At 31.4% G+C, this 13,399-nt stretch overlaps 1 protein-coding gene across 7 annotated transcripts in view; it reads right to left on the bottom strand.

Moving 5' to 3' along the window:
• Positions 1 to 13,399, bottom strand: part of LOC107225378 (FERM domain-containing protein 5) — a 43,556-nt gene that overhangs the window by 15,962 nt on the left and 14,195 nt on the right. For all 7 annotated transcript variants that reach the window (XM_046744807.1, XM_046744806.1, XM_046744804.1 and 4 more), the window contains exons 2-5: positions 12,912 to 13,016; positions 9,978 to 10,020; positions 8,453 to 8,629; positions 7,914 to 8,125 (exon numbers count right to left, since the gene is read on the bottom strand). In XM_046744807.1, coding sequence (XP_046600763.1) covers positions 7,914 to 8,125; positions 8,453 to 8,629; positions 9,978 to 10,020; positions 12,912 to 13,016 — 537 coding nt within the window. The remainder of the gene's footprint in view (positions 1 to 7,913; positions 8,126 to 8,452; positions 8,630 to 9,977; positions 10,021 to 12,911; positions 13,017 to 13,399) is intronic.

The following is a 13,399-nucleotide window of genomic DNA, read 5'->3' as shown; positions in this document are numbered from 1 at the left end:
AGATTCAATGTTTAAATTTTCTACCGCTAGTTGGCGCGCGCGTTTTCATGATTCGTGTACTCGTTTACCGCTGGATGGCGCAGCTTGAGATGCGCACCTCAGCGTTGCCAATCCTAAAAAAATTAGAATCCGTTCAAAGAAAAGAGAAAAATAGTTTTCATTATTAACAAATATTGACGTTTAGGCAAGAATCCGAAGAAAAGAAACGACGGAGAAAATATTCACTAATTGTACAGCGCCTGCAATTTTCAAACCCATTTATTTGACAAATTGACGGTCTTAAATATTGAAAATAAATGGATATGTAGGATATTAATCTGTCTGTGTAACCTCGTTCGTTAATTATCGTTATATATTTATAAGAAAATTCATGTTCATGTTTATAAAGCTATTAAAATTAAATATATTATGTATTTCTGTATTTATTGAGTTTCTGTATTCGAAAACAGAGAGAAGAAAAACAGAAAAACATTCAAACGCGAGGTTGAAATTTTTTCGCACTATTTGCAAGTACATACCAACATAAAAAAAATGAAACACTAGATGCAATTGTATAAATTTATCTTTTTATTTGAGAACATAAAAATATTTAGTAACGACTAAACAGATTTGATCCGAATTGAAAAAAACAAGATCAAAAAAAAAAAAAAAAATTTATTCCGGGGTGATGTAAGACTATAAAACTTTGTCCAAAAAAAAAAAAAAATAAATAAACCCGCAAGAAAAAGAAATAGTTTTTCTATAGAGGACGATATAATAATATGTACGGGGATTACAATTTTCGAAACGTCGTAATAGACAATTTTCACAACTATCTTATCTGTATGATAGAAGATTTCATTTACACGATGTATACTGTTTATATTTGCACATATATGTTATACGCGTATATGGTTATGTACATATTATATACAAGCCTAGACTTCACGTCCGCATCGTGAAGTATTGCGAGATAGTATTTGGGTCAAGGTGCATCGGTTCTTGAGATTTTAAGACAGTCATTCGAATCAATACGAAGGAGAATCCTCGCGTAAACATGCGTGTAGAAATTATTTATAAATACAACGAGTGTAATTTGGATGTTTAGAAACTTTGAACTTTGAAAATTCAAGATTACAGGATTATTACACTCGGATGGAAGAGTTTTTGAAATATTTGAAGACATTTTTTTTTTTTTTTTCTCGTCAAAGAACGATCTTAAAGTTTAGACAACTTCGTTTTGGCTGTTGAATAAAATTACTTTTTGAATCATTGGTTGCGTTGTTTTTTTTTTTATTTTTTTTTTTTTATTCACTTCATGTGGATACATATTTTCTCTCGTTTATTCCAGCAAGTTTTATTTTACAATTTTCACGAAGATAAAGATCTGAAGGAATTTACAGTCTTTGAAGGAAATCAATGATTTACACAGGCGTGGAGGTCTGACGTTGTAACTTCGATACTGAAAAATATCCAGGGGCCTGCACATCGTTGTATAACTTCACATATAAATGTAAATAAATAATATAGTGTCTATAAATATATCCCTGTCTGTACAATATAAATAAACGAAATTCCTGCAATCGGGCGCGGAATTTTTCTATTTCTTCTTATTTTTCGTGTACGTTATACAAACGCGTTAACTGCATAAATATTTATCATCAAGTATTATATATGTATATTCTTTCCACCGTACTTGAGTGGTTTGAAAAAAAAATTTCATTCGCGTGCAATCTTCATTTTCTGTCCTTTTTTTTTTGAAAAAAAAAACCCTGATTCTATTACCATCCTTGCAATTAATTGTGGAACTTTGATCACATGATTATATATCGACTATATTCAGATGTTTTTGCTTTTAAAGTAATTACAAGTAATTATTTTCCCATTGCCACGACATGCGTCAAGGTTTACTAGCTAGTAAAACGATCGTGTGTTTCGATTAAATAATTTCTATTCTTCATCTCTTGAGGGTGAATAATGACTGTTGAAAAAACGAGATGAAAATAATTATTCGATAATCTTACACGTTGATGGAAAATATTGTTCAAGCTTGTTGTAGTGTTGAATTGTGAAAAATCTATCTCGGGAGATCTTCAGCGAATGATTTGTGTTTGTGAAAACATTTTTGAATATAAAAAATTGTGACGATCGTGTCTTAAAAGTTTTTAATACATAAATATCAAAATCGAAGAAATCCATAACAGACGTTCAATAACTTTTCATTCGATTTGACATTAAGCATCGATATAAAATTCTGGTATTTTCAATTTTTTTATTTTTTCATAAACACAATACATTGATAAATAAACAACACGCGATAATTTCGTAATAGTGCATAAATACAGGTATATGGATATGTATATCGTATATAGTCGGTGCAAATAGAGAGAGAGAGAGAGAGAGAGAGAGAGAGAGAGAGAGAGAGAGAGAGAGAGAGAGAGAGAGAGAGAGAGAGACTGACCGCAGATGCAAATTACGGTAGAGAATCGATTTCGCCATTCTGCAGCAGTTGCAGCAGTCGAGAGTAATTCACGAAGTTTGGTGATTGTAAATTATTCTATCTGTTATGCCACAAACAAGTTACATCGTTGAATTAAACCGGTCGAGAGTTAACAACGTATGAAGGTTTCCGGAAGAAGAATAATCCCGCAAGATATAAGCTGCGCGATGCGAAATTTTCGATACTGCCAAGTGGAAAAAGTAAAGAAAAAACAGCAAACGGAAAAAAAAAAAAACCTGACATAAATTTCCCTGATCAATAATTGTTTACGCAGCTTGATTTTCCTACAATGAATTCAAACTTTTTATAATATAACAAAAAAGCCAACTTTAATATATATATATATGTATATATATAAATATATATTTGTGTGTGTGTGTGTAAAAAAACAATTCTCGAGAAAATATTTATAATTCACTAACAAAATTTTTTGTACAGTGTTGTTCGCGGGAATTTAAAACGCTGCAATAAATCACGAGCAAATATCTGCAGCGCGGATACGAGTAGCTGATAAATTTACTGCAAGGGAACGAAGAAAGTGTAGGAAAAATTCTAGTCGAGGGGATGTTGCTGTGTGTATATAAATATATATATGTATTATGTACGTTACATCGTACGTGTGGGGAGAAAAATAAAAAGCTGATAAGGAGAAAAGAGAAAGAAGAAAGAATCGACTTGCGCAAATTAACAGCGTAAATGCTGAGCGAATGTTTTTTTTTTTTTTTTTTTTTTAAACCGTTTATTTCGTTGCGATTTTTTTCTTTACTCTTTTTCCTCTTTGTCCTCCTTGTCCTCTTGACGTACAAGGAATAATCATGTAAATTAGTTTGTATAATTGTGTAAACGTAACGGAAATCGTCTCTCGATTTTTCCATCTCTTTTTATATTTTCATTTTGGATTATTTGAAATATTGATCGATACTTGTACAGAATTGCGCGTAATGGAAGTATGCAATTTTTAACGTCGAATAAAAAAAAAAGATGGTAGATTGTTTTTACGGTTTTCTCGAAACGCGGTTTTTCAAAATGGCGGACACTATAAAAAGAAGAGTTTTTAAGCTGTCTGTATAAATAGGCTGGATTCGATACTTTTTTTTCAAACCAGCACCATTTCGTTAATTTTGATTAAAAACAAAAACAGATCTTGGTTTTGATTTTCTACGTAAAGTATGACGTTTGGAGGCAGAAAATGCAGTTTTTCTATTTTCAACATTTTTTTCTACACTTTAGTTTCTCAAGTCTATATATTATAGGTACATATTTTGTGATATTCAATACATATTTACAAAAAAAAATTTCTACAAATGATTGTCTAACGATGTGAAAACAATACAATTCAGTTTTTTCGGTATCGTGCGGATGGAGAAAGATGTAAAAACAAGTTCTCAACGTTTTTTCGAAATTTTACGTAAAATGGAACATTTTTGATTTTCACATTCCTGTTGCGGAATAATAATTTTATAGTGATTGATTACAGAGGTTGGCGCGAAGAAGGTAAAGAGAAAAAAAAAAAAAAAACGAAAAACAAACAACAATAAACCAACTTTAATATCACTCGATGAAAAAAACTTGATCCGATGTAAAATTCTTTGATAATCTGTTTTTGTAAATTTATACACGCCGTGAATGAGTTTCTGTAACAAGAGTCCGAAACTCATGTATAAGATTATAAATGAAAAACCTTAAAATTATAGGAAACAATTTTTATAGATTTTTTTTTTTTAAACTTCGTTTCGTTTGTATTTTCGGAGAGTTTATAAGGAAAATTATCTTAGATATAACGACCGTAATATAATGAAGTATACGAATATTTCACCGTGGCTTGATAATTGGAATCTCTGTGAAGTTGGTGAAAAATTCATTGAAAATTAATGTCTTGTAAACTTTCATCAGACAAGCGTTTCCATTGTAAAGACAGGCGTTTCTATTGGGGCATGCGTGTGTCTATAAATGACTCGTCGCGACTGGTATAGAAGACCATCAGGGGTCGGGTCAAGTGCCAAGTTCATAAATACTGTTTTCAATCTATATTTTATTCACGGAAGGTATATATCGGCGGATGATGCGGTAACTTTGACGGGAAGAGGCTAAAACCTGTTCGATGTAAACTCGTTTATGGGATAGAAAAAGAAAAAACGAGATTAAGGTGGATGTAGATGAGTAGAAGGTACGAATCGATACAGCAAATAAATTTTTTTACTCGGTAGTTGCAAATAAATGTTCATAAAATGCACAAAATATCCAAGTGTAAAGATGGTTTGTTTAAAATCGGTTCAATGTTTTGAAAAATTAAGTAGTTTCGTTCGATTTCGACAGGCGAGGATTGATTTTATTCGAAAGCAGTATTTATTATGTGTACTAAGGAGTCGATGAAACTAATTTTCATTTTTACGACAGTCGTGGCGATTCGATATTGTTATTTGTTTGTAATAATCAATATCGGCGCAATGTGGAAAACCGAGTCAACTTTTATAACAAAATAATATTCTACGGTTTTTGGGGTCATTGATTACGAATCTGAAATCAGAATTTGAAAATTTCAAATTTCAAATTTGATCGAATACGACCAAAAAAAAAACTTTATCCAAGGGTTTTCAGAGTCACTGATCGGATTCGCCATACTGAATTTTCAAAATTTGATTTCAGATCGTAATCTGCTACCCCAAAAACTTGTGATTTATGTAAAACATGTATCGTGCAGAGGGGTAACTTTTTCGAAAATGAATTATTTTTTCAATTTTCACAATTTTTTTTGAATCAATTTGTTTTTAACAATAATAATTTACATTATACCGCAATAATTATTCTAGAGTATTGAAAACCTATTAGTATACTATCAGAAATAGCAAAAAACCGTAAAGAAATAATCGTTCCTAATTCCGGTCTCTTCAATATTTTTATTTATACAAAAATTTTCATAGCTTACAGGAATATAAATATTTGATGAATACCTACTCAGTGTTTGACTATCTCTTGGTAAAATAAACGAAAAGTAGTATTTATTTAAACTGGCAAATCTCTTTTTGAGCAAGTATAATACCCAACAATAAAATAACTTCAAAAATCTTAGTAAGAAACCAGTTTTGACAAGTTATTTGATAGCCAAATACACAATGACATATTATTTATACAAGTTGTAATTATCCCGACCAAGGAATCGATATTTTTTATACACAACGCACATGAAGAACTAATTAGTTTCAAAAGTTCATCTCTGACCCCTCTCTGTATCCGTATGTCTGTATGTCAAAGTTCAAGCACAAAGATTCAACGTCCCGAATAACGATTTGACAGAAATTAACATAATACACAAAATTTTCTGTCAACTTACATTTTGTCTTTGCTCTTTCTATTTTCTATTTTTTTTTTTTTTTTTGTTTTTCGAGATGTGCTGTCTACTATTTGCAGTTTCTAATGTGTCAACTGCAACTGCCTAGCTTTAAGGATACGTGGGACGTACAGTTGGGTAAAAAATTATTCGAATCAAAAGCATAATAAAACGAAATTTAAACAGTAGAAATGAATCAAGAAAGTCTCTGCGATTCAGATGAAAACGATTCAACGCTGAATTTAAATCGTAAACAACCTTCGAAACAGTCGAAATTTGCAATTAGTTTCGCAGAATTTAAAGTAAAGTGTGCAGCATATTTTTATCGATACATAAAATTTGAAGAGAAATATGTTGAAAATAAAGTCACATATACTATACCCGTAATGCAAATATTCGTTTTTATGATAGGCAATTTCTGAGCGACATTTTACGGCACTGACATTTGACGACATTTTTATTTTCATTTGAAACACCAGTTAGAAATTTAATTCGCACACCACGCAGAATATCGATCGTATGAAAAACTTTGGCGAAATATCACATCATAGACGTGATGTTGTCCGATTTGACGCGTAAAAGGGAGACAAAAGTAATCGACGATAGTCGCGAATTGTATACGGACTCTGAACAATAAAAATGATGAGCGTGTTTATCCAGCAGTCGTCTTTTTATACAGCTGAATTTTGTTCGACAAGCAGAAGAAACAAAAAAAAAAAAATAACAAAAAAAAAACAAAATCGAAAAGATGACAAGCACAAGTAGAACAGTATGTAGAAATCCAAAACTTGTATTTTTTATGTAATCTTTAAGACTGTGAGACCGAATGATTCGTTAAAAGGGCCAATTAATCGGTTGCTCTAAAGAGAATGATTGATTGAAAGGGGTGATTGTTCGATTAATTGGAAAAAAAAAAAAACAACTAAGCGAAGTCTAGGATGAATTATTAATTGCACTCGGAGTATATATTTATTAAATTTATACATTCGTCAGGTAGAACGGTTCACGGAGAAACAAACACTGAACTAATTATCAACGAAATATTGAATACGAATTGATTTTACATTTCAAAACAATTTTGAAACGGTAAAGAAATCTAGTAAATTTATTCAAATTTACTTTTCACGATGGTTTGAATCTTGTTAAGAAAACTATTTTTCCTCACAAATTTACTGGGACAGATTTTTTTCATCCAATAGTCAATTCAAAATTGCCATTTACTGTTGATAAAAACTTGATACGAATTAGTTCAATATTTAAAAATGAAACGTTCGACGATATATCGTCGTAATGAAGAAAAGTGTCTTACAGTGAAATAGTGGAATAATAGTATACCGAATAAACAATTTACCGAATCGAGACAAACTATCGAGCAGACTAAATTCGATCGAAGAAACTAAGTTTTCAACCATTCAAAAATGATTTAAAATTAAAAATCGATACAGCTGCAAGCTAGCGTTTAAAGTTTTGCTAGTTTTAAATATTCACCGGTACCTTCCAAGTTGGAATTGCGATCTGCCTTACCATAGTTTCGAGTTTCCAAGCCTGATCGGGGATAAAATTCCGGAACTGTATTGACGATACGCGTAACTCATTGAGCAAGATCGAAGAACTGCATTATACCGAGGAATTTTACCCGATAAGAATTGAAACTACGGTAAGGCAGGGTTAATTATAAATAAGGTGGAGGAAATAAATAATCCGATGGTCGATAAAGGGGATATTCTTAATCCTCGAACATTCTAGAAAAAGGTTTGCGTCTTGGCTAGGTGTCGGTAAGATCTCGGTACAGGAATCTGTAAGTAAATAATCCGATGATCGATAAAGAGGATATCCTTCATCTTCGAACATTCTAGAAACAAGGTTTGCGTCTTGGCTGAGTGTCGGTAAAATCTCGGTACAGAAATCTGTATTCAGAACTCTCCTTGTGTATCCATTCCGGATCAACGTATATAAATTCGATGAACACTAAACGCGCAATTATTTCGTACAACAAAATTACGAACAAGTAATAATTCTGAGTTACGATACTCTTCGAAGGAACTCCAGCCTGTAAAAAAAGCATGAGGAGAAGAAGAAGAGGAAATAGAGGAGGTAATGGCTCACCTTAACCGGATGTGGGTCGACGGCGTAGGTGTCCAGCTGAGAAGCCAGCCTCAAAAAATGCGTCTCTGCCTGTTCGGGCGTGAACCCCTTAAGTTGGGTCTGGTGGAGATCCATCGCCTTCTCCTCGATCGTCTCGGTCTGTTTCAGTAAGAGCTTGTGTTCCGAAATGTAGTTACCCTCGTGTATTTCCGGATCGTAGTCACCCAGCTCGCCTGAAAGCACAAGCCGACAGATTTTGGAAAACCATCAAGTTCCTCAACTCTGTAAAAATTGATAAACATTATCGAGCATCTCGAGTCTCACGTCTGTACAATTAGACCCACTCGACATCGAATCAAACTGGAAACTCTCGTTTCACAATCAGCGAATAAATATCAAGCTGTAAAATCGAAAAAAATTAACATAATAAAATACCCTGGCTCTTTGCCTGACTCGAGTTGCGTGTGAATGGATGAAAATGTGGGGGGATTCCGTTCCTTCCTTTTTCCGCACGGATCACTCTGCTATCACTTTGTGCTGCGTTGATGAAAGAAACTTACTTTGAACGACGCAAGCAGCCAGCAAAGCAGCCTCGCCGGGACTGCAGTAAAGCCTGCCGTGCAAAAGGTCCCTTTTCAGCTGCTGATACACCTGATATCTGGTTATTTCCTCCTTCAAGCGAAAGGGATCGGGAGGGTAAAATTTTACACGGAAACTGAAGAGGATCGGATCCATGTCTGAAATAAGATTGAGCCTTTTATTAGCTCACGCACCGAATTACTGTTAAATATAATTGATGTAAATAAAATATGCAATGGCAATTAACGAATTTCGTTCAAAAAAATGACGCCAGAAAAGTATTGATAATAGGTAAATACAACGTTTCGATTCCAATGACATGGATTTTAATTTAGATGCGTCTGATATGAAAAAGAAAAAAAAAAAAAGAAAACGACAAGTAGTTGGCCAAAATTTGTTCTTATGATTTTTATAGTTTGGTTGCAGAAACATTTTTTATGTGACAATTTTTTGGCACCTTAATTAATTATCCGTTATTAATTGGTTACATAAATCTTAAAACCCTTTGATTATAAAACTTTTTCAAAGTTTTCAGTGTTTTGTACAATTATATGAAGATCGTTCGCGGCATGATAATTTCATTTATTCCTGCATTTTTCTATAATACTTTGAAAGTTTGGGACTCACGAGAACGAGTTTTTCAGTACGCTAAAAATTTTCAAAATGATTTTAAATCTCTTCAAATTCGTAAAAAACAAATTTTTAATTATATTTACGTTAGAAGGTGAGATCAATATTTGTACTATTTTTCATTACATTAGCGAACAATGTTACAAAAAATTAATCTCACCTTTTGACTCATTTCACAAATTATTATGATTGCAAAAGTGCGATTTTCATACCCTTCCGATAAATTGCAACTGATTTTTCATCGTCTCCATAAAGTTATAACGTTCTCTAAATGTATAATCGCAATGGCAGTAGATAAAAGGTATTCCACATATACGGTGGATCATGAATAATGATTACACGTTTCTACAACCAGCCTGCAGCCGATTTAATGCAAGGTCTTGGAAGGAAGGAAAATGTCTGAAATTAACCCTGTACAGTGCTTTACCTTTTAGATCTTTACTCATTAAATTTTTACCGCAAGTTGGATATTGCGATAAAAATAAAATGTTTAAATAATTCCCCAGCTGACTCAGCAATGAACTTGAGAGTACGAAAATCGATGAAAAAAGAAAAAAAAAAAAAGAAAGATCCATTGCTGCGTAGCGAGAATTTCGCAATTCTGGCAAAATTTCAATTTGTTTTACGTTATTCTGCGGAGGAATTAAATGAAAACAATCTTCGTTTTATATATTTATGTGCATTTTCGTGATACTGTTTTTTTTTTTCCTTCATAACCGAATCAGCGAAAAATCCTTTTTTTGTCTTTCTCTGTGTATTTAACTTTAAAAGTGTAACGAACTCGAGAGTTTTAATTGCTTTCAAAGTAAACAGCTGTAGTCATGCGAATAAGTGCATGCATTTGCATAGAACAGCGAATATATTCATTATACTGACCTTTGACTTGTTTGATCGCGGTTTTGGCCAGATCCAACCAATGCTGAAAAAAAAGAAGAATAATATACATATAATATGCATATGTATCGGAAAGATTATAAATGTGTAAATTAAAATACCTAATTAATGATAAATCGGTAAAAAAATAAAATGGAAGAGAAAATATCATATGTTTTTTTTTACATGATAAATAACTTCGGATTCGTTATTTTTAATTTCGATTTTTTTTCCCCGTAAAGTTTAGGTAACTCAAAAATGACAGACATCACGAGAATTATATTGATGATCGTGGAAAAGTATAATTTAAATCTTTGTAAAATCATTTAAGTTTCTGCAGGATTTTACTTCGATTGGGAAGAGGATTTTTCATTGCAAAACAATCAAGGAAGTATGAATTGAATTAGATTAAATTTAGAGATAATTGCTAATGCCGCAACATACGTTTTTTTACACCATTTTATAAACATTTTTATTACACATTCAATTATATTATCAGTACGCGAAATTGTGATTCGAGAATAATTTTATTTCTGGTGTATTATAATATATGTATATACAATCCATGTATACGTATATCTTTATATACCCGAATTGAGTTACTGCGTTTTTTTAAATACCCAAGTTACACATATATGTATACTTATAGGGCATTCCACGACATTTCTATCAAGACTCCAAGTCGATGTCTCAGATTGGTTTTATAATTTTTTTGTATCAAAGTACATGACGAAAAACGCAATCGCAATTTTTTTCAGAATTTTTCAATCCCGCGTAACTGAAGTATAATTTAAATACTTGAAACAAAAAACCCCAACTTTCTAAAATCTGAAAATTTTCGAAAAATCTTCGACACCTGTTAGAGGATGGAGATTTTATAACTTAAAAAGATAAGAGATGTAAATATTAAAAAAAAATATATACATTAAATATAAATATTATCGTAACATATTTGATTCATTGTAACTCTCCAAATAAACATTTTTCAGCCCATATTATAATCAACTTTCACGTTCATTCTTATGCCAAAAATCCAATCTAATAATAATCAGTATAATTTTTTCATTTTTCTTATTCATCTTTTGAAACGATGAAATCTCCATCTTCCAACAGGTGACGCAAATTCTCTTCTATTATATAAGATGTGTTTGAATTTTTTCAGATCTCAAAGAGTCGAGGTTTTGTGTTTTTTTTTTTTTTTCCAAGTTTTTAAATTACACTTCGGATACGCCGAGTAATAAAAATTCTGAAAAAAATTGCGATCGCGTTTTTCGTCTTGCACTCTTTCCCAAAAGAAAAAAAAAAAAAACAAAAAATATCACAAAGCCAATCCGAGACATATCGGACTTGGAATACTCATCGAGATATAACGGAATGCCCCGTATACATATGATATATTTATACCATGACATCGCGAATCAAGTGCTACAAAGGTTTATTATTAGCGATCAAGTCATCATTGAATACGGTTGCGTTTCTACGGTAAAAAATCATCACCTGAATATACGTATACAATATTGTGTCAGCAAAAGAGGAGATCAGTATGGAGATATTTTGTACGGATATTCAAATCGAGCCAGCGTGACGTAATGTACTTGTATACGTTCACGATATACATATACATGTAACTACTGCAATAACTACGTATAAATACATATATATATATATATATATATATATATATATATATATATATGTATTTATACGTATATATATATATATATATATTATATATATATATATATATATATATATATATATATATATATATATATATATATATATATATATATATATATTACACATTCGGTCTGTACGCGACTTTTACATTAGCGAGAGCCCGGCCAGATTTTCGGATCTTACATAATCATATCACTGCCATTAGGTCATCGGGTAATATGTATAACGATCCGCTAGATATGCATTATATGTGAATTTGTACACTGAGAAAAATTTCATTTGTTATAGTAACTAATACGGAAAGAAATTTCGATATATACTATATATATATATATATATATATTAGTGTTTCAAATAAAAAATTTTGGATTTTTCTTAACGCTACCCAATAAAATGCCTGTTTGGGGCCTAAAAAATAACCTCGTAAAATTTGAGCCACGTAGCTTATGCGTAAGAACCGGCGCGATTTGATTTTTCGTTTTTTTTTTTTTTGTATTATTTTTTTTTTTTTATTTACTTTTTCCTAAATTCTCCCAAAATACAATACACGACAAAAAGTCCGAGAGGATCCTTTTTATGAAATTCAATTCACGGTAAGAAAAGTCTGTTGTGATTTTTTCACACATTGCGTATTTATCAAGATACACAAAATTACAACTTCAATTACGGACTTTTATCTTTTCCGAAACAATTTCCTTTTTTTTTTTACAAATCTTCTTCAGATCTCATATATTAATTTTCAATTCTCAATAAAAAAAAAAAAAGAAAAGAATTTTCATATCGAATCCCAAATTTTGTTGATCAACTCTGAATTGACAAAAAGAAAAAAAAAAATTGTCTTGTAAAAGAAAAGTCAATATTTGAGTTGCAATTTTGCATTTTGTAAATATCTTGATGTTTCGTCAGATTGTTTATAAAAAGAATTTATATTACAACGCAAAGATACGTTGAGAATAAAATGAGACAAAGTTAAATCGAATTGACAAGTTCTGAATTTAGATATAACAACAAACGATAGTATTACATATTATACATGTAATGTAAAAATTAATTCCATTTGAAAAGATTTCCCAAATTAAATCGTCAAATTGTTAAAAGCATAAATATACAAGGAAAAATTTTATTCCATTTGCAAAAATTCGCAAGTGTGTAATATGACGAAGTGCGGGAAGACGATGGACGAAAATATGTGTGAAAAAAAAAATAAATAAATAAAAAAAATTACTTCGCCAAATTTATCTAAAAGCATAAACTCACCCTCTGCCTCGAATGATCGACGTATCTCAGGCCGAAGTAATCCGTCTCCAATATGTTCAACTGTTTACACACGTACTCGAGGATGAATCTTCCCTTGTGTTGAGGCTGTTGTGACGAAACAGAGAGAAGAGGAGAAATTTTAAGACGACTTCTGAAGAGAGATGGAGAAAAAAAAAAAAAAATAGCTACACGTGCAAAGTTGTATGTAGGTAATTCCATACGAACCTAACCAACACGTCTCACCCTCGCCAATTTTGATTTTCTTTGAAAAAAAAAATTTTTTTGCAATTTTCCGAAATGTGAAACAGTACCCTGAATTTTTTTTACATTTTTTATTCATCAGTTTAATCATTTGTGAATCTTGATGGTGATTTTGAAAAGAAGCTTCTTTAAAATTGTCAAATAATTCTCAATAGCTTATATTTTGAGGAGTTGAATAAAAAATCTGAAAAAATTCAGAGTACCGTTTCCGACTTGGAAAAATTGCA

Source organism: Neodiprion lecontei, chromosome 7 (genome assembly GCF_021901455.1).
Source record: "Neodiprion lecontei isolate iyNeoLeco1 chromosome 7, iyNeoLeco1.1, whole genome shotgun sequence".
Taxonomy (NCBI): domain Eukaryota; kingdom Metazoa; phylum Arthropoda; class Insecta; order Hymenoptera; family Diprionidae; genus Neodiprion; species Neodiprion lecontei.
The sequence above is the reverse complement of the archived record's forward strand: the minus strand, read 5'-3'. Positions and strand labels throughout refer to the sequence as shown.